Source organism: Chiroxiphia lanceolata, chromosome 13 (genome assembly GCF_009829145.1).
Source record: "Chiroxiphia lanceolata isolate bChiLan1 chromosome 13, bChiLan1.pri, whole genome shotgun sequence".
In the NCBI taxonomy this organism is placed as follows: domain Eukaryota; kingdom Metazoa; phylum Chordata; class Aves; order Passeriformes; family Pipridae; genus Chiroxiphia; species Chiroxiphia lanceolata.
In genome coordinates this window covers 2,711,773-2,732,027 of record NC_045649.1, presented here as the reverse complement: position 1 = coordinate 2,732,027, position 20,255 = coordinate 2,711,773, and the positions used below count along the sequence as shown (strand labels likewise).

General features: G+C 48.1%; 3 protein-coding genes and 2 non-coding genes across 8 annotated transcripts in view; 3 read left to right on the top strand and 2 right to left on the bottom strand.

The window, feature by feature from the left end:
* Nucleotides 1-5,719, top strand: part of RSPRY1 (ring finger and SPRY domain containing 1) — a 37,169-nt gene extending 31,450 nt beyond the window's left edge. For all 3 annotated transcript variants that reach the window (XM_032701562.1, XM_032701564.1, XM_032701563.1), the window contains 3 exons: nucleotides 634-786; nucleotides 2,887-2,991; nucleotides 3,906-5,719. In XM_032701562.1, the coding sequence (XP_032557453.1) occupies nucleotides 634-786; nucleotides 2,887-2,991; nucleotides 3,906-4,002 (355 nt within the window). In that variant the 3' untranslated portion in view covers nucleotides 4,003-5,719. The remainder of the gene's footprint in view (nucleotides 1-633; nucleotides 787-2,886; nucleotides 2,992-3,905) is intronic.
* Nucleotides 5,720-6,900: 1,181 nt separating this feature from the next.
* On the top strand, nucleotides 6,901-15,020 carry ARL2BP (ADP ribosylation factor like GTPase 2 binding protein). 2 transcript variants are annotated; one of them, XM_032701560.1, is made up of 7 exons: nucleotides 6,901-6,987; nucleotides 7,815-7,932; nucleotides 9,977-10,038; nucleotides 10,992-11,098; nucleotides 11,736-11,821; nucleotides 13,064-13,160; nucleotides 13,925-15,020. In XM_032701560.1, exons 2-7 carry the CDS (start codon nucleotides 7,895-7,897, stop codon nucleotides 13,985-13,987), a joined length of 453 nt encoding a protein of 150 aa, XP_032557451.1. In that variant the 5' UTR covers nucleotides 6,901-6,987; nucleotides 7,815-7,894; the 3' UTR covers nucleotides 13,988-15,020. The 2 variants fall into 2 exon arrangements, with proteins under 2 accessions (XP_032557451.1, XP_032557452.1); XM_032701561.1 differs by having other exon boundaries at nucleotides 6,918-6,987; nucleotides 7,818-7,932.
* Nucleotides 15,021-15,819: 799 nt separating this feature from the next.
* On the bottom strand, nucleotides 15,820-18,778 carry PLLP (plasmolipin). The gene is made up of 4 exons (XM_032701559.1): nucleotides 18,656-18,778; nucleotides 17,103-17,276; nucleotides 16,552-16,671; nucleotides 15,820-16,471 (listed from the first exon to the last, which is right to left on the bottom strand). The coding sequence occupies exons 1-4, from the start codon at nucleotides 18,767-18,769 to the stop codon at nucleotides 16,358-16,360; spliced, it is 522 nt and encodes a 173-aa protein (XP_032557450.1). The 5' UTR covers nucleotides 18,770-18,778; the 3' UTR covers nucleotides 15,820-16,357.
* Nucleotides 18,779-19,493: 715 nt separating this feature from the next.
* On the top strand, nucleotides 19,494-19,576 carry TRNAL-CAG. The gene has a single exon. It is a non-coding gene; the product is annotated as a tRNA-Leu (tRNA).
* A 134-nt stretch (nucleotides 19,577-19,710) lies between these two features.
* TRNAL-CAG lies at nucleotides 19,711-19,793 on the bottom strand. The gene has a single exon. It is a non-coding gene; the product is annotated as a tRNA-Leu (tRNA).
* Nucleotides 19,794-20,255: the final 462 nt, after the last annotated feature.

Sequence of the window (20,255 nt, the reverse complement as noted above, 5' to 3'; positions counted from 1 at the left end):
GCAATAGCTGTGTTTTTACAAGCTGTCTGTGTGGCTGTGAAGAAAAGGCAGCTGTCCTGAGATAATCCTGCACAGGCAAGGAAGAACAGGGGGGTGTTTTGCTGAGAGAGCTCAGACCTGGACTCCTCCTGCACGGGTCCCTCACAAATGTACAAGAGCTTCAAGTTCCTCAGCTTTGTGCCTGCTCAGATAAACCTGAAGGAACAGAGACCGTGGAGGTGTCCCTTGCACTGGTACTGCTCCTCACAGCTCTGCCAACAGCAGTTGTTTGGAAGAAAAATACTTTTTTCCACTTCTGAAGGAGATACCTGAGCTGATCAGTGCAAGGAGGTTGTAGGAATTCATATATATATGTATCTGCTCCTAGTGTAAGTGTGACTAATCCTGGTTGTGGAATAGGCAGCCTTTATGGGCTGAGTCAGTAGGAAACTCAGATAAATTCAGCAGTTGAGAACCAAACAAGGTATGTGCAGCCAAAACTGGATGTTCTCCCAGTTAGCTGCAAAACTCTGGTATTGAAGGAACTTGTCTCTTTGTCTCAGGGTGTATTTTTGTATGGTAATAGTAGTAACATGTCTGGAAAGCTCTACTGTTATTTAAGTTGTTCTAAAATACCTGTTCATCACGTTGCAGGTCTGGCTTTTTTGCTGCAGCTAGTTTCATGTCCTATCAGCAATGTGAGTTCAACTTCGGGGCAAAACCCTTCAAGTACCCACCATCAATGAAGTTTAGTACCTTCAATGATTATGCCTTTCTGACAGCAGAAGAGAAAATCATTTTGCCCAGGTAATCCTCCTGTTTAGTTTTGTGTGTTGGCATGCAGAGAAATAAAATACTTCACTTCTTCTTGTGTTGTACAAAGCAAAGTTAATTTTTTATGGGGTCATGCTTCCATGGGTCCCTTTCCTCAAAGGATGAGACAACAGGCTCCAGTGCAATTTCATGAGTAGGGCAGGAGATGTGCAACCAAAATCCATGAAATTAAAATTTATTTTTTTTTAATATTAAGCTAAATTAAAATTAATTAGTACCACACAGTAAGCTGTTTTTAGTAAAAGTATCTCCTGCCATCTAAGAAGGATGAGCTTGGTTGAGGAGGTATAGTCTTAATTAAAAAAATATGTCATATTTAAAATTGACCTAATTTGTGATTTGGCAGCATGGAGGTACTGAATGATTATAAGTTTTTAATTTTTCCTTCTTTTTTGATCCAGATCAAAATTTCCCTGCTTATGAATGATAGTACTGACAAAGGTCATTCAAATTTAGAACTGTTTTCCCATCTAAATATAAACCAAGTCAGATAGAAACGGGTTTGGGTACATTTTTCTTTAACAAATTTCTGGCAGGAATGAAAACTAATAAATCGCCTGGGTTTTGTCTGGTTTCAGTTATTAGTCATAAAATAACTTCCTGGAACACAAACAGTAACAGTATACAGTGTAATCTGGGATGTGGTGTACCCTGGATTTCCTGACTGAAGATGGCTCTTGGACTGGTGCTGATGTATGTGGTTGAAATAATCTTAGGTTGCAACTAATTAAGTGGGAGCTGTTGGAGGGGGTACCCCTGGCTGGTAGTGAAATTTGGAGACTGGTTTTGAATTATCAAGCTCTTCAATCAAGTGCACTTGGGGTACTTCAGTATCTTAGTGTTTAGAAAGAAAATAAAACAAATACTCCTGGATTGGAGTCACAGATTGGCAAAGTTGGAGGTTTGGGATATTGTATTTATACAGAGAAAATCAAAAGGCAACTCCCGAGCCCATTTTGTGCTGACATACAGCCAGAGTAAATTACTCCTGCTTGTGACTGCAGGTGCTTTAAGTGAGAGTCTGATTTAATCCTTCAGATGATCTCTTAGGTACAATTTTGTTCCTCCCTCTTTTCAGATTAAATGTTCTTCTGTCTCAGTGGTGTCCCATGCTAGATGGGGCTGTGCAGTTCCTCGCTGTTGATCAGATGTGGTTGTTATTGTTGTCCTGGCACTGCTCTTGCAGTGTTCAAACACTACCTGTGGGAGCTGCTGCACAGTTGGGCCAAAAGATGAGAAACAAACTGGGGGAAACTGGTTTCCTGTTGATGCCTGACTGGTAAAACTTGGCTCCTGTGTTACAGACTATTTAATATGCAATAGCACTGAAAGGCTCCATTCAAGGTTGGACACTGCTGTTCTTTGTGTAAACAAAGATCATCCCTCCCCTACAGCCTGCACTGCTTGGAAACAATAAGCCAATCCTAAAAAAGATAGCTTTGATCATCTTAAAAGTGATAGGAAATAAGGCAAGGGCCCGTATGAGTTGACCCTAATTATCCATCACAGGATTCAACATAAACTCATGTTGAGTTGTGCTGAATTTAGTGCAACTAAAATGTGAAATGTCTTATTTCATCAAATGGGAGATTTTTATGTTTACTCTCCCTTGTGGCTGTTGTCATACCGGGCTGTTGATTTTATTTTCAATTTTTATTCTTCTGAACTTTGTTAGAGCATTGTAGGGTTTCTGAATTTTTTTGATACATGGGTTTGTGAGGTTTATTGGGGTTTTTTTTTCTGAAGTCCTAAAATTACCCAGGACAATGTACTTTTCCTTGTACATAAATTGTACAAGAACAATTTTTTTTTTAAGTGTTCAGCTGTGGTAACTAGAAGAATTATTTCTCTTTGTCCCTTCCTGACAGACCAGAATAGGGAATCAGAGTGTTTTGCACATCTCTGGGGGTGTTCAGCCTTTTTTGGTGGGAAGTGGTGATCGATGTTTATCAGCAGTGTGATGTAGCACAGGCAAGTGTTTTGTTGGCCTTGATGCAATACTTGGAATAGTTTTGAATCTATTGCTTTGATTCAAACTAATTTGGGGGGGTTTCTCTCTCTCTCTGTCCTCAGACACAGGCGCCTGGCTTTGTTGAAGCAAGTGAGCATCCGAGAGAACTGCTGCACACTTTGCTGTGATGAGGTAGCAGACACAGAACTCAGGCCGTGTGGACACAGGTAAAACCTTAAAAACAACCCAAACCCAAAGAAATGGGAAAATGTGTGTGTGACATTCATCTTATCTTGATTGACTCCCTAGCATAAAGGAAATAACCTCCCCTTCTTTTAAGGATGTGACAAGTAGAGTTAAGCATAGTATTCCCACCATTTCCCTCACCCTAGACCTGAGCAGATGTAATCCCTAATTTTGTGTGTGTTTGGGGAAGTACTGTGGCTACAGTGTAGGTGTGCTACCCCTGAGCTACCAAGTCTTAATTCCCTGGTGTCAAAGGCTTTTCTGATTAGTGCTTGGTAGAGATGCTGTGAAATCCAGATCACGTGAGGAGAGCAGAATATTCATAATATACTCAAATAGTCATCGAATGTTCAACAAATGGATTGTCTCAAGTCACAAAATCCTCTAAAAGCTAAAAATGGGACAGCAGTATGAGTTATACCATAATAGCACTTTCCTGCCTTCAAGCAGGAAATTAATCCAGTTAAGTCCAGTTCCTTAGGGTTTTTAGAGCACTCATGGAAGGATTCTTGCCATGGGTCTAAATGCTGGAAGGTTAAAAAGAGATGTGCCTGATGTGTATGTCAGAAGGTGGAGAAGCTTCCTGCAGGGCACTGGGGCTGCTGCTCTCCGGACCAGAGTGAGTGCTGAGATTAATGAACCCAGGCAAGTGTGATCCTGACCAGCTGCAGGTCTGGGAGATGCTGAGCAGCAGGAGCTCCTCTCAAAGCCTGCAGACAGATCCCCAACACCTGACTTGCAATATCCAGTTTCCACACTGAAATACTTAACTTGGCTGTGTGTCTCTGGCAGGCTGACTAAACTGCTTAGTGCTTGTATATTATTCTGTTGTTGTTTAGTTCTTCATGCTGTAAGTGCAGGCTTTAACTGACTCTCTCTTTTTCTTCTCCTTCAGTGACCTGTGCATGGAGTGTGCCTTGCAACTGGAGACCTGCCCTTTGTGTCGACAGGAAATACAAACCCGAGTCAGACAGATCTCTCACATTTCATGACACACGTGGAGAAATGCCACAGACTTGTTTTCAATGAACACCAACCAATACTGAAAGGGGAAAGCATCTCTAACCAGTCTTTATGCACATAGAACCATAGCCACGGCCAGATTTCATGCTAACCTGTTAATCTGTTTATCTTAAAAGCGAAATCTTTAATAAGCTATTTCCAGCTGCCAGCAATGGGAGCTGGTTTCAGCAGTAAGGAGAGCTGCTAGGTCAGCGTGCTATGGCTGGTGGTTTCTCTCAAGAGCAGAGGGGAGTGTCTCTTCTTCCCCCTTCTCGCCTGTCACAAGTGCTGAAAAAGTTTGCACTGGAAGTACACGTACAATGCATTTTAGAAAAGAAGAGAAAATGAGTATCTCCTAAAACAGGGCCGTGCTGTCTTGTGCTCGAAAGTCTCTATTTTTGGCAGAAGTCAGTACTAAAAAGAGAATGCCAATGTTTTCCTGTTTAATGTAGCCTCCTGCTGGTCAGAGACTCTGTTTTCCAACAGTGGATATTGAACTGCTCAGAGACTGAATCTGTACACAGACTCATTTGAAAAGACAGTGTGGAGACTGTAGAGAAACTCACAGGTTTTAATAACTTGGTGATTCCAAAGAATGTTCTGATTTGTTTTTAAATGTTAAAAGATCGGTGGTATTTTCAAGTACATAATGTTTCTGATGCTTTTAACTTCAGTACCCACTTTTTTTGTGAGGTTATAATTTTCAGGAGGTATTCTTAACTAATTATAATGCTGGACTGGAATTAATTTGATATTCTGGGTATTTTTTAAGGTATCATTGAACATCTTTTTTAATCAGTGTTGTTTTTGAAAGTTAGCTCAATTTTTCCAAAGTGAATATATCTTAATTTGGGGCCAGTTTATTTAAAAAAGGTTATTTGGGTACCAATTTCAGTCTTATTCTGTAACTCCTTAAAAATGCACCTTGCTTGCCACGTGTCAGTCCTGCTCTGAGCAGGTTTGGGGCCACACTTCTTATTTTTGGTAGGGATCATACAGTGGGAAGCTCTGCTCCACTTTAATTACACATTTGTGATGTTTGTATGTTAAGGATGCATTTCAGCAGGCAGCTCTTGACTGGTTTACTAGGTTTCTACAAGGAATCAGGGTTCACAGCTGGGGTCAGTGAAGTAGCACAAAAATCAGTGGAGTTCTGCTTATTTTGCACCAACTGAGGATATGACTCGGTCTCTTCCAAGACTTGCACAGTTTGATTTTTTTTTTTTATTATTATTATTTTAAATTGTCTGTCTGTGAAGTGGAACTTTACTAATTCACACACAACTCACAGCAAAACCATCCCACTTCTTGGCAGCAATTCAACAGCAGAAGCTGTTGTGAATTCTCATGCTGCAATGTAGCTTATTTTTAAAGTCATTTATTATCTTTATTGTACTATCAAATATTAACAAAGCAGAGCTGAGGCTTCTTCCTGCTGAGCATTCTGGCTTCCTACTGACCTGAGCTCTGCACACAGGTCACAGGATCCAGCTCTCCAGCAACTTCTTTCACCTTCTGCCTTTGCTAACTCAAGGGTGCTGAACTTCATCCAGAGATGTGTGAATTAGGAAAGTTCTGTCCATCGTTTTCTTGTTGACTTTTGTCCAAATACAGACTGAATCCAGAAGTGGTGTGCTGGTTAGTGTTTTTGCTAAAGTGTGAATTCTCTTCCACCTTGGATGGATTAAAGTCAGACTGGCAAATCTGCCACAGGGACCTCATTTCCTCACTGACTGTACTTTGCAATGTTTTGCTGTAATCCACGTGTCCAGTCAGGGCTGAGTCCCTTCCTGCTCGGTGCTCAATGAGCAAACGTGACCACCATCACTGCCACGAGGGTGTCAGTATTTCAGAATCACTTCAAGTGCTTCCAAATGCAATGATTGGTTTTTATCCCTAAGGTACAAAGACAGAAACTGTACTTTAGGGGAGAAGTGGGACAGAACCATTTTGAACTCTGCCTTAATAGATTCTAGTAACTTCAGGGCTTTGGTTTCCCTGGCCAGGATTAACTGAGGTAAAATTTTCAGAAGTGCCTAGGACTCCTAATTCGTATCAACTGCTGTATGAGATTAAGCTCTTAAGGCCCAGGTCCACAATGGCTTCGAGGCATCTGCTGTCCTCTTGAAATGGGGGTGGCCTTTGAGCCTCGCTGCCTTTGTGGACATGGGACTAAGTGCCTGTGTTTATCGAAAACATGTTAATGCTTTGAAAATTTTGCCCCAGACCGTCTTCCGTGCAGCTGGTGCTGGGCAGAGGAAGCCAACGGTGGCAGAGGAGGGGGAGCTGTGTTGCAGAGAACTGTCCTGTTCATTTCACAAAGGGAAAGACTGTACACTTTGACTGGCTTTCTACCGCCATCCGCGCCGGGGGCATCTTTAGTCAAGCTTGATACTCCCTGGGGACGGGGATGGGAGGCGGCAGTGACTCCACAGGCCCTCAGAAGGGGAAACGAATTGTAGCAAAGTTGTCCATTCTACAATAAAAAACATCTTGAAGGCTGTTTGTTGTTCTTTACTTCCTTCTGTTGAGAGCTGCGTTAAGTGTTTCGGTGCCGGTGGCAGCAGGAGCTCGCGTCCCTGAGGGGGGCGAAGGGCACGGCCGGCGTGGTGCAGGTGGGGGGCTCAGGTCACCCCACGGGTCGCTGTGCTGCAGCGCCTGGGGGCGGGCTGGGCGCTGTCCCTGCGAGGGGCGACCCGCTCTACCAGCGGGTTAACTTAACAATTAACAATTTAACAATTAACAGCGTTATTTGTTTTCTTTCCGTTTCCCCCCTCAGGACGCGTTCCCAGCCCGCCATGGCGGCGGCACCGCCTCCCCGCGCGACCCCCGGCGCGCCCTGATTGGGCGGGCGGGCTGGGGGCGGGCCCTGCGCCGGCGGGGCCGCGCCGCCATTGGCTGCGGGCGGGGCGGAAGGGCGCGTTCCCCAGGAGACGGCGCGAGGGGAGGGGGCGCCGCGCCGGCCGTGAGGGGCGGTGGGTGCGGGCGGGACAGCGGGACGGGGTGTGGGGAGAGCGGGAGCTGAGGCGGGGCTGTGGGCTCGGGAACGGGAGGGCTGACACGGGGCCGTGGATCCGAGAGCGGGGGGGCTTGACACGGGCGGGTCGCTTTCTGGGGAGGGAGGGTGACGGCCCACCCGCCTGGGTGACTTGGAGGTGGGGGGTGAGGCGGGTGCCAGGGGAGGGAGAGGGCAGGGGGGCTTCTCCCCTCCCCAGGAGCCGGGACTGAGGAGGGGGGCGAGGGACGCGCTGGTCCCTGGGGTGATGCCCCGGGGCTGCTCCGGAGGCCGGCGGTGGGTACAGCCCGGCCAGGGCGGCGGGAGCAGAGGCGTCCCCATCGTCCCCGGTACCGGGCGCTCTGTGCCCTGTCCCGGGTGATGGATCACCCCCTGCTCTCCGCCCAGGGCACGGGGGGACACAGCCCGGCGCCGGACAGAGCCCCTGGGATCTCTGTCCAGAGCCTGGTCTGGGACACTCTGGAGCAGGGTGGCATCTTCACTGGGCTTCGTTGCTATAATGGTCAGTCATAGATGTCTCAGCAGAAGACATGCAGAGGTGACCCAAAACCCCTTTCCAAGGGCTGACTGCAGGTCTGTGCAGGTTTGAGCCTGTTCTCTGGGTAGGTAGAGATAGTCCCTAGAGAATTTGGGTTATTACAGAAAAGAAGTAGCCTTAGCTTCGGAAGAACAGGATTTCAGAATTCCTGTGTTTAATAATTAAAAATTCTCTCCTGCTCTTTGGGAAGTGTGTGATAGTTTAACAGTTGAATTTGTATTAATGCAAAGTCACATGTTATTCCTTAGCACTTTGTCCAAAAAGAAGAAATAACTACTAAGAGCAGCAACATACAGATTATCTCTTCCAGTCTGGTTAGGCAGGAACGATGGAGACTGCTGATGGAGAAAACTTGGGTGTAGCCACGTGAGTATGCTACATTCTGTGTCAGATTTTCAAGAAACTAATTGCTAATTAAAATATCTTAATAGGAATCTAATTACCCGAATGAATTTACACCACAATGATTAGCAGATTCTGCCTCTTAGGAGAACAAAGGTGAAGAATGCAAAGCTTCAGGAGGGAATAACATCAGTGCAGAGTTTAGGTGAAGTCAAACTAAATATCACTGCTGTCAGCATAGCACCAGGCAGCCCTGGCTGAGGGAACAAAACAAGCACTGGAAGGCTGGAAATTATTTTTTGGGGTGTTGATTTGAAATCCAAAATTTCTCCTTTTCAAGAGCATTTGTCGTCTTGTGTCGCGGGTTCTGAGGACAGACTGTCCCTCTGTGTTTGAGTGTGCTCCTTATAAATCCTGGGACCTTTTACAGGTGTCCTCAACCAAATTTCACACTGGGGAATGCTAAGATGTGTGCTGATCTAGATGCTGTGCTTGGCATTACGAGGTGACAGGGGCTTAAACCGCAGGATTGCTGAGCCCGTGTCTCTGCAGGTGTCTGGATGTATGTGTGTTGTATAAAGAGATGGAATAAGTGTCTTCTGGAGCAGTTAAAATTCCATTACTTGACTTACAGACTTAAGCCAGGGTTAAATTCATATTTTTTCTGTTGCTGTTAGGATAAAACTAGTAGTGGCATTTATTTGGAGGGAGGACAAATAGTGGAAATTATCCACAGCAAAGTGTCCTGCCCTTGCATGCCAAGGGGAGCGCTGAGCCCGTGACCTGCAGCCCAGGTGAGGTGCTCAGGTGTGTCCCCTCGGCCCGGGCTGTGCCAGCCCCTTTCCCAGCCCTGGGCCAGCCCCTCTCCCGGCCCTGTGCCGCCCTCTCGCGGGCTCTTCCAGGCCTTGCCTTGGCTTCACTCGTCTCCCGAGGCTTCACGGATCAGGAATGTTGCCGGGACATCACTTGGTGATCAGACGCCCTTTCAAATTAAATCTCTCTTTAATTTTTCCTGGTCAGAGTGAGCCCAGTGGCTCATTAGGGGTAAACTGTTGGTTAAACTGCTGTTGGATTAATTTCACTGGAGTGTTACCTAATACCAAAATAATGAGCTTTTTAAAACTTAGTCTGAAGGGCTGTTCTGCTCTGTTTGCTAAAGAGACATTTGAAAGAGAAGGAGACATTTAATTGAATTTAAATGGTGCTTTCGCTGATCAAGGCTAATTTTTCCCTTGAGACTTGTTTTCCTCATGTGTGAGAAAAGCTTGTCTTTCATCTTCTGGAGAATATAGGAAGAGTTCATCCTCCACTAAAGATGAACTGTGAATGCCAGAGAGATCTGGTGGATTATTTACTGTGTCTGAACAAGCTGCACAATAATAGATTTAGCAGAGGGATCCAGTGTCCTGATGTTGGTCCCAGAGGTTTCTTTCCTGGATTACTTTAAATCCATAATGGTGTTCAATACTTGCTAATAATAGAATAACCTTAGGAGATTATCCCATTTATTTGGAGCACATAAGGATGTTTCTTGCATAAGGAAAATATTTAATTTTCTTCAGTTACGTAAAACTTTCTTACACATTTCAGTTTAAGTGGTTCCACAAGACCAAGTATTTCAGAATATTCTCTAGAGTGTCTAGAGTTCTGTGATCACCATGTACAGTTAATGCAGGAAAGGGAACATAAGGAAAACTGTGGTAGCAGCTGGGATTTGTGGGTTGGAAAAGGCTTAATTTGCTGTTCTAATTACACTCTTTACATCCTTCTGCACCAGAACTAGAATTACCTTGACAGTAATGCCAGTAAAACAACATTTATTCTTTTTTTCAATTAGGCACCTTACTGGGAGGAACTATAGTAGAGGCCTGATGAGAATCTCCATGGAGCAGCCTTCTCATCAGTGTCATGGATTATTTTGTAGGTTGAAACTAGGAAGTTATTCAGTTATCTTGTAATTAACGGGTTTATTTGTGCTTAGGCTTTCGTTAACACTTTTTAATTTTGACTTTAACTTCTGCTGGGGTTGAAATACGTATTTATATATCCTGTCTTTCTTTGCTTTCAGCTCCACCCCCTCTAATGAGGAGTTTGATATAGTTGTTGGCTATCTGGAAGATATCATCATGGGTAAGGGCTGCAGCTAGTTACAGACAACAGCATGGGTGCTGAACATATTGCAGCCAACCTCAAAATACAGAGCTGGTCATGAGAATCACAGAATGGGACGGGTTGGAAGGGACCTTAAAGATCTTTCAGTTCCAAGCCCCTGCCGTGGGCAGGGACACCTTCCACTAGACCAGGTCGCCCAAACCCATCCAGCCTGGCCTTAGGCAGGAAAAGGTGTGAAATTTTCAGGACCATGGTTTTAACTGAGAAGTCAGGGGGTGCAGGGAAGTAGTTGACAAGATGCCAAGGCAGAATTCCTGTTGATTGGCCATTGCCTGCTTTGTAAGAACAGCACACAATCTTTTTGGTCCCATCCTTCCCAGAGGGATGTAGATTCTGCATCCTCAGTTGCCTGGTGATGTAGTTGAAATTGGAGAAATGCTCTGTACACATAGAATGTATCAGGGTTTGGAAAGCTGAGACTGGTGTCTTTTAGCACTGTGTAAGTAAACTTCCTGTTTAGACCTGTTCTGTGTAATTTGGTAGTGAACTACCATGTTCATTTTTATTCTTGTTTCCTTCCACAACTGGAAAAAAAAAAATCTTCATCAATTTAAAATTAATCTGTGATTTTCACTAATATTTTTAAATTCAAGGAGAAAGAAAACTTACTTTGAATTCTTGTAGGGAAGAGGTATCCACTTAAGAAAAAATACAGGTGTTTTGCTGGCTTGGGAGCCAGAACAAAAAGGGGTTCAGAATAAACAACTTTTATTAACAAACACAGAGCAAGAGGACTGTTTTGCTAACACTCCACCAGCAGCCTGTGTCCCCTCACAGATGGGGCAGAGGTGGTGGCCCAGCAGCAGCTGCAGTGCTGGTGTGAGGCAGAGGAGCAGTGAATGTGGGGTTTTGTGTTTCAGAAAGAATGACTAAACTCATAACTGCATGATGCATTTTTTGTTGTGGCCCAGATGACGATTTCCAGTTAATACAGAGGTCTTTTCTGGAGAAGCACTACCAGGAGTTTGATGACTCAGAAGAAAATAAGCTCATCTATACTGACATTTTTAATGAATATGTAAGACACCTTTTCCTATTTTTCATATGTACTGCTTTTTTATTTTTATTTAGTCCCCCCCCTATATAAAATACTTGGCTTCCATGGAGCAGATCCAGCACTGTGCCTGCTGTCTCCTTCAGAAGCACAGCCACGATCTGCTAACAGGAAGGGTGTTTTCTTCTTGTTTTCTAGGGATGTTTTTGGAAGTTGTGTAACTCTTGAATAGAAATTTATCCTATTGCAGTAGTAAGTGATGTGTTTTTAACATGTGAGCAAACCAAGTTTCTTCTTTCCCAGTTGTATTATTTCCTGTTTTGAACACTTCAGTCGTATTCTTCATGCAAAGCACGATTAAGAAACTAGACCAGTCTACTTGTCAATACCATTAAATGAGTTAAAAATAGGACATAATTACTAGATACAGATATCAGTGTTTGTTCTCACCCAACATCCCCAGCAAAAACATGCTCAGCTCTTGCCTGAGGGGTGGTGTGAGAACAGAACCAGCAATGCCCCGCCGAGGAATCCGCAGTTGTGCCCAGTGAGGATCATGCAGAGTGTCAATAAGGTGTCAGTGCAAGGATGCTGTTTGGAAATCTGCTTCTGAAATGAGCTGTGATGTTACAGGGGAGGTTTGTTTGGGGTTTTTTTTCAGATCTCTTTAGTAGAGAAATACATTGAAGAGAAGTTGCTTGATCGCATTCGTGGGTTTGACATGGTCGCTTTCACGGTGTCCTTGCAGTAAGTCCTTGCTTTGCTTTTGGCTGAGGGGGGGTGGTTTATGTGCCTCTCAGTTTTTTTAATCTAGATTAAAATTTAGTTTTGACAATTGTCCCTTTTGATAATGGTTCCTCTTTAATTTAAAAAAAGGATTGTTTATGCAGGCAATGAGTGACCACTTTTTCTGCCTTCAGTGTGTTCTGCTACTCTTTCAGAATTATGATGCTGAAATATATTGGGTTCTAAGGGGTAGGAAGAAAAATCAGAATGAGAACACTACAGGGTTTTCATACTTCTTGTCACTTTGAAGCCAAACCCTTAAAATGTTGGGTCTTGTTTATCTCTTCCAGGCACTTCAGTAGCCTGGTGGTGTTTTAGAGTCACGTGATGAAATTCCTTTATTGCAGTTCTTGTACAGAGTGTTCAGAGAAGACTTTGGTTTGTGTTCAGCTTTTGCATTTGTTCACTTCATCTTAACCAGCTTCATGAAGAGATCACTTTTGAAAGATCACTGGTTTGCCCCTTGAATAAGGAATACAAGTGTAATTGGGACCTGAGTGTCTTAAAACACTTGAATCAGTTTAATTTTTAATGTTCCTTAAATTGGGAAGTTACTCTGGATGCACACAGTGCACATAGAGAACAGCCTCTTTAAGTTCCTTTTGAAGGAGATTTTTTTTTTAAAGAAATAATAAAACGAAAACAGAAAAACAAACTAAAAAACCCCAACAACAACAATACAAAACAAACAAAAAACCTCAACCAAACCAGAAACAAAAACCCAGCCCTTGACTGCTAGGAAAGTCTTGTTGAAATTTGCTGACAAGGGGGGCTCAGAGCCTTTCTTCCAAAATGTTTTCATCCTCTAGCAAGGTTTGTCAGTAATTGTTCTTAAGGACTGTGGATGGGCATCTGTGCCTCTCTCCAAACTTTCTCACCTTTCAAGGAACTGTCTGGCAGTTTCAGTGCTCAAGATAAATAATTAGAGGAATGCTACTGAGTGTTACTTTTGTTGACTTACAGGTCTTCAAGGACTGATATGATACTCTTAGGTCTTGGATTTAGATCAGTATAATAATGTACTTGGATTGGAAATACTGCATGGTAATCCTTGACCACAGTTTTGCTTTATGATGCACACGTAATAACATTCTTGTTTAAATAGTGATATTGTTCTACTTGTCCTTTTTGGCCTCGTGCCGTTTTAAAATAACGAATTTTTCTGGCTCAGTTTTCTCACCCCCCAACGTTTTCTCTCTGTAGGCAACGCAAAGATGAAATGCCAGGTGATATATTTGATCTGCTTCTCACATTTACGGACTTCCTGGCTTTCAAAGAGATGTTCTTGGAATACAGAGCTGTGAGTATGTCACACGCTGTTTATTTTCACTGGCACAGTGGCTGTTGGTTCTGTGTAGCTCCCCCTGGGAGTACCAAAGGTAAAGTTGCTACAGCAGGCTGCAGCCTTTAATGGAAGGCTGTACCAGAGTTAAAAGGAAAATGACTTCACTGAGTGTCTTTTTAAGCTCATTTTTAGAAAACATGAATGAGCAGTTCTTCAGAAACACACACTTTCTGCATCTTTGAACATTGATTTCCAACTGAACAGAAGGGAACACCTTTTCACTGTGAAGGTCTCTGAGTACTGGCACACCTTGCTTAGGGAAGTTGTGGGGTCTCCATCCTTAGAGATATTCCACAGGTCTTTGGACATGGTCTTGAGTGGCCCTGCTTGAGCACGGGATTTGGACCAGATGAACTCCAGAGATCCCTTCCCACCTTGACCATTCTGATTCTATAGTATGGGTTTTTTTAGTTTTCTTTTTATCCGTAGTATGTCCAGAATTAGCTTTTTAAGCCTATTTCATTTGTTTTCTCCTTGTCTCTGTGCAGGTTGGAGAAATAAACAAAAGTGTTAAAGGTTTTTGGATGAGGTTTTTCCCCTTACCCCAGGGATTCCTGCACAATCTCTTTGGGTTCACATTCAATCACAGATGTTCAAATAACTTGTAATTTTATATTGATTTGATGCAACAAACAGAGTATGCACTGCCTGTTTCATTTTTTAAACTGCTTATTCCAGAACATCCTGGAGTCACAGATTTCTTTTTCTTTCCTTTCTAGGAAAAAGAAGGTCGAAGTCTGGACTTAAGCAGTGCGTTAGTGGTGACTTCATTAAACCATTAAACAAGTCATTCTGAAGGGAGTTCTGTTGTATTTTAAGCAAGGTCTATTCTAGTCTCAGAGGTGGAAGGCAGTGATTCCCAAGAGAGATTCCCAAGAGACGGCTGGAGGGGGCTCAGCTCTGCCCTGAGAGCAGTGGGCACGTGGTGGGGAGCGCCAGGACCAAGGGGCCCTTATCCAGAGGGGGTCAAATCAGAGCTTTCTGGGAGTTTTATACCCTTTTACAAGGTGGATGGAAGAGACTGAGAGAGGTAGCCTTCCCTTCCCAGCTCTGCCCAAACTCCTCCTAACGTGTCTGCCAGGACACATTTGAAGCCAGGCAGTTTGGGGCAGTGCCCAGCTGTTGCTGCTGCTGGCAGCCTTTTGCAGTCTGATATAAAGTGCCTGAGTTGCAGCTCAAGCTCATTGTTCTTTGTCCTGTTTCAGCTGAACACGGGGAACAGTTTATTCTTTCTTTGCAGCATCACTGCTTCACAGGAGATCATCTCGTTCCAAGCCCCTGCCGTGGGCAGGGACACCTTCCACTGGACCAGGTCGCCCAAACCCATCCAGCCTGGCCTTAGGCAGGAAAAGGTGTGAAATTTTCAGGGCCATGGTTTTAACTGAGAAGTCAGGGGGTGCAGGGAAGTAGTTGACAAGATGCCAAGGCAGAATTCCTGTTGATTGGCCATTGCCTGCTTTGTAAGAACAGCACACAATCTTTTTGGTCCCATCCTTCCCAGAGGGATGTAGATTCTGCATCCTCAGTTGCCTGGTGATGTAGTTGAAATTGGAAAAATGCTCTGTACACTTGGAATGTGTCAGGGTTTGGAAAGCTGAGACTGGTGTCTTTTAGCACTGTGTAAGTAAACTTCCTATTTAGACCTGTTGATTTTGGTAGTGACCCACCATGTTCATTTTTATTAATTTAATTTTTTTACTAATTTTCTTACTGTTCCTGATTTTTATATATATCTCTCTATATTCACAGTTGTGGAAACCTGACCCGTGATTTACTCACTGACAACCAAATAAAGGCAGATCTGTCAGGGGCCAATGCCGTGTGTCTGGTTCCTTTTCAGTGCTCACCTTCCATCAGTGCAGCTCCATTTCCTGCGGCTGCCCCTGCAGACAACCCGGTGGAACTGCTCCTGTGCAGAGCATGCAGTAAGTTTTGCAGTGTAGCTCACCATGCACCAGCCTTGGAACTCATTTAATCTATTTTTATTAGCTTGTACAAGAAGAGCGTGAAAGGAAAAGCTGCTCTGCCTGGCTGGGCATCTCTTCTAGTTCTGACAAATGCCCAGAAGGTGAATTTGTGATCTGCATCACAGGTGAGCAGTGGTTCTGTGCTGAATTTGTGATCTGCATCACAGGTGAGCAGTGGTTCTGTGCTGAATTTGTGATCTGCATCACAGGTGAGCAGTGGTTCTGTGCTGAATTTGTGATCTGCATCACAGGTGAGCAGTGGTTCTGTGCTCTCCTGGGGTGCTGATCCTGCCAGTGTTCCCCGAGCTTTTGCAGACTTGCTTTTAATTTTTGAAAACCACCTGCAACCAATGGGCAAAACTGACTTACTGGTTAATTAGGTGAACTCTGAGGGGGGTGTAGTGCTGAATGGGGAGCAGGGAGTGATCAAAGCCTTGGCACCTCCCTTGTTTTCTTGTGGTTTGGATGCAGGCTCTGAGTGTGTGTGTGCTTAAAGCCCTGTGGGCTTGTTCCTTCCATTGCCAGGTGTAAAACCCACATGGAGTGGGGAAGGACAGTCACCTCTGCAGTGACATCTCTGCTGTCCCTGCCGTGCTCTGCGTGCTGCCTTCTCGCAAGACAAACCTTCTCATGACAGACTCCAGTGCTCGATTTAGGAATGATTTTATTTAAAGCATAAAATTTGTATTCAAGTTGTTAGAAATCAACACAAGAGCAGTTAGGACTCCTTCCTTCGCTTCGCCTCCACCTTCCGGCCCTGCCACCGTTTCTGCATCCCGTTAATTGCAATTACTTACACTGTAGCTGTGAATGAGCAGAGAGGGGAGCCTGGGCTTGGTTTAGTGAATTTTAGTATCGGAGCGTGCGGCATTGGCTGAGCCCCCTCAGTGGAGCTGCTCCAGCAAGGATCCAGGTGACCCTCAAGGATGAGCAGGAGCCGCAGCCTCCAGCGAGTCCGTGTTCTCCAGCGAGGCCGTCGGTGACGACGCCGGTCGGTGCTGTGGGCACGTCAGCTGGAAGCATCATCGGAAACCACAGAGCAGCATCCACGTGACCCAGTGCTGACCACTGCTGCCAGCACGGGCTGGTCCCAAGGTGAGCCCTGGTGGCACACAAGGCTCCAAGCCACCGAGCCGGGCACGAGCTGACACAGGGCGGCCCGTGGGTGCCTTTGCTGTCCACTCGTTACACGTGGTCAGTCACTTGGCTGGTGGCCGCGTTGCTGCCGAGCCCTTTCCAGGCGCGGAAGCTGAAGAAGGTGCTCACCCCGTAGATGATCATGGTGACACAGGCAAAGAACTGGAAGAGGAGAACACCCCCCTGGGTGACCACGGTGGCTGCCCCAGCCCCTCAGCCCTCACCTGCCCGCCAGTACTTACGGAGGCCGCGGCTCTGCGGTTGTAATCCCACTGCCGCCAGGACGTCGGCTGGACGGCGGCCGCGCACGTGACGAAGGCGCTGATGTACAGGACGGTGGCCACGGCGTTGTAGATCATCAGCTGGAGGAGGCAAAGAGGAGGTGGTGAGGCCTGGGCTCGTGCATGCCGGGATGAGGGATGAGTAAAAGGCTCAGTTTCACATTCCTCCCTGTTCCCCAGGAGAACCAGTGGAAAAGGGTCCAGCCCCTCACACTGGGAACAAACATCGGATTAACGTCACATCAAATGCTCCCCAGGTTGTGCTGAGAGGTTTCTGGTTGACACCAGCAGTAACACCAAAACCTGGCTCTAACTCTCTGGATTGACACAGGACTCTGCATTTTGAATATTCGCTAAGCAATTGAGGGCCACAATGAAAGAATGTCATTGTGCAAACTGCAGGGGATTTTGTTCTGTCAGCCCAGAAGAGCTTGAAGCTTTGGTCCTCTCAGACTGTCTCCCCAAGCTATTTCCCATTTGGGGCCCTCCCTCACTCCCTCTCGGCTACGCACCACGAGGGGCCAGGGGATCACGTAAAACTTCAGCTGAAGCTGCAGGAGGTAAGTCATGAAGAAAAGGAGTGTTAGTATCCAGCAGAAGAGGGCCACAAACATCACCCAGCCGTAGGCCGCGTGCAGGTGGTACGTTGTGGCAGCGATGAGAGACCACACCAGTAAGCCGAGCACCTGTGGGGTGAAACAGGGAAGGTGTTCAGGGGCTGGTTCCTGCAGGTGGAACACAGAACATTGTCCACCAGCACCAGCAGCAGTTGGGTCCCCCTCGCTTCAGGGAAGCAGGGGCATGCTGGGGAGCAGAAGGGCTCTCTGGAGAGCTGCTCTGCCCCTGCGTAAACCAGCACCACTTATTGTCACAGCAGAAACACAACAGCCTTTGTCCTGCCCGCGTACAACGCCCTGGTGCTCGGCTGCCCCGACAATGCCTCCTTGTCTGTCACATCCATTTCTAACACTCGTGATCACAAAATATGTGCTGGGCAGAAACATGTCTAGGGGGCTCCTCTGGGTGTGGGAGGTGGCATGTGTGAGCTGCCCTGCTCCAGCTGCTGGGGCAGAAAAGCAGGAGGCCTTAGGAGAGAGGATTTGGGGAGCAGCGGGTCTCAGTGGATGGGCGAGTGTGTTTAATGGTACAGCCCAAGCAAGGAGCTGGAGAGGTGGGACCAGTTGCAGGGTTGAAGGGTCCCTTCTGTTGGTTTTGGTCCCATTCCTCTTTCCTGGCCCTCCTGAGAGGCACCCCCAGCAGCATCCTTCCCACCCCCTTCCCTGAGCGTTTGTTCCTGTGTCACAACCAGCTCAGCCATGCCCAGGGGTTTGAATCTGGAGCCAGGTCCAGCTGTTTTCACAGGGGCTTCTAACGGCACATCCCACTGCTGCCCCACCAGCACTGCCCCGAGGAGAGAGGATGAGCAAACCTACAGGGCAGCACCGTGGGCAGACCCCAGGGCAGGTCACACGTGGCCCCGCACACAGCTGAACGCCCACCCGTGTGCTCTCGTGTGGCACCCGAGGTGCCAGGAGGGAGCGGCAGCGGGAGTTCATTCTGTGGTCGCCTCCAATGCTGAAGCAATGGGGAGGGTGACTGGTGCAAAGACCCTTGGGCTCATCTGAGAGCAGCTGCCAAAGCCTGGAGGACAGTCTGGAGGGCTGGGAGTGCCCAGGGAGTGAGAGAGCGTCCCATGAGCGACCCCAGGACACCTCAGTTGGGGTCACCGTGCTTCACACACACCCCCAACCCACTGCCTGTGGGATCCCCCCAACCCAATGCCCACACTGATCAGCCATGCCTGGCAATGGGAACTGCGTGGAGTTACAACCAGCAAAGGGTGTGAGGACAAGAAGCCTAATTTTCCTCTGGCTTCAGAGAGGGAAGGACGAGAGGGGGGCTGCGGTGCCTCAGGGTTAGGGATTAAGTAGGGTTGGACACTGGGGATGGGGTGGGGGTGGCAGCCAAAGGGAGCTCGACCTGCCTCCAACCAGGGCTGCGAAGAAAAGCATCCAAGCGGGTGACGCCCTCCCCGCTCCCGCCCTGTCCCATCCCCGGTACTCACGGCCTGGGTGCCCATCAGCCCCCCGAGGGGCGAGCACAGGAAGGTGCCGTCCAGGGCCGGGGCAGTGCCCGGGGAGCCGCTCCGGGCGCGCGGGGCACCGGGCAGCCCCGCCATGCCGCGGGCACCGGCACGGCCCCGGCACGGCCCCGGCACGGCCCCTCCGCGGGCGGGTCCGGGCCGAGCCTCGCGCTGCCCCCGCCCCGCTGCCTCCGCCCGGCCCCGCCATGTCCCCGCACCGGGGGACCGGCGACAAAGGGCGGCCCCCGCCGGGACAGCCCCCCCCGCTCGCCTCCCGTCCTGGCGATGCTCTGTCTGGGACACTACGAGCCTTGTGCGCAGCCCGTGTCCCGCTCGGTGCCTCGGGGACATTCTGTGTCCCCCAGCGCATCCCGGTGCCTGGCGTTGCTCCCCCGCGGGGGCCGCGCGGCACACGGTATTCCTGGAATGGTTTGGGTTGGAAGTGACCTTGTAGCACCTCGTTTCAACCGCCTGCCACGGGCAGGGCACCTTCCACTAGGCCAGGTTGCTCCAAGCATGGCCTTGGACACTTGCAGGGATGGGGCATCCACAGCTTCTTGGGGCAACCTGTGCCAGGGTCTCACCACCCTCAGCTCCAGGGGGTTCCTGTCAGCCCGTTTCTCCGGCCTGTCCAGGTCCCTGTGGGTAGCAGCAGGACCCTCTGGACTATCATCCCGTCCTCCCCGTTTGGTGTCATCACGGGGGTCGTTACTGGAGACGTTACGCGGGGCTGGACCCTGTGTCACCCTGGCCCCACCCGGCCCCCACACGGCGTCCGCGGTATGATGGGACCCGGCTCGGGGAAATGTAGCGGCAGCAGGTCAGAATGGCCGAGCGGTCTAAGGCGCTGCGTTCAGGTCGCAGTCTCCCCTGGAGGCGTGGGTTCGAATCCCACTTCTGACAGCTCCTTTTGCGCCGCCCGGCGCCCTGTTTTGGCTGGGAGGAGGCGGGAGCCTCATTAAAATAAACAAACCGCCGCAATTAAAAGCAATTAACCGACGGAAAGGGACGAGCGCAGCGCAAAAAGAGCAGCCAGTTGTCAGAAGTGGGATTCGAACCCACGCCTCCAGGGGAGACTGCGACCTGAACGCAGCGCCTTAGACCGCTCGGCCATCCTGACACCGCTGAACGCCCCCCCGGCCCCACCGCACACGGCCCGGACCCCGCGGCTCGGGGCCCACCGTGAATGTGTCGCCCTCCCGGGGCCCGGTGCTGGGCACGGGCAGCCCCCCGGCAGCGGCGGCAACACTCACAGAACCACAGCGTATCCTGGGCGGGGAGGGACCCACAGGGATCATCCAGTCCAGCTCCCGGCCCTGCACAGGACACCCCCAACAATCCCACCCTGTCCCTGAGAGCGTTGCCCAAACGCTCCTTGAGCTCTGTCAGGGCTGGTGCTGTGACTTCCCCGAGGAGCCTGTTCAGTGCCCGACCACCCTCTGGGTGAAGAACCTTTTCCCAATATCCTAAAATCTAAACCTCCTCTGGCACAGCTCCAGCCGTTCCCTGGGGTCCTGTCACAGAGAGCAGAGATCGGAGCTGCCCCTCTGCTGCCCCTCGTGAAGAAGCTGCAGCCCACAGT

What these genes read in the sequence shown, in the direction of transcription:
- ARL2BP (XM_032701560.1), top strand. Translation starts at nt 7,895, where the DNA reads ATGGAGACTGCTGATGGAGAAAACTTGGGTGTAGCCAC. An exon ending in GCTTTCACGGTGTCCTTGCA is followed by an intron (nt 11,822 to 13,063) that starts GTAAGTCCTTGC and finishes TTCTCTCTGTAG; the next exon opens with GCAACGCAAAGATGAAATGC. An exon ending in TGTTCTTGGAATACAGAGCT is followed by an intron (nt 13,161 to 13,924) that starts GTGAGTATGTCA and finishes TTTCCTTTCTAG; the next exon opens with GAAAAAGAAGGTCGAAGTCT.
- PLLP (XM_032701559.1), bottom strand. Translation starts at nt 18,769, where the DNA reads ATGGCGGGGCTGCCCGGTGCCCCGCGCGCCCGGAGCGGCTCCCCGGGC. An exon ending in GGCTGATGGGCACCCAGGCC is followed by an intron (nt 17,277 to 18,655) that starts GTGAGTACCGGG and finishes TTCACCCCACAG; the next exon opens with GTGCTCGGCTTACTGGTGTG. An exon ending in ACCGCAGAGCCGCGGCCTCC is followed by an intron (nt 16,472 to 16,551) that starts GTAAGTACTGGC and finishes CTCCTCTTCCAG; the next exon opens with TTCTTTGCCTGTGTCACCAT.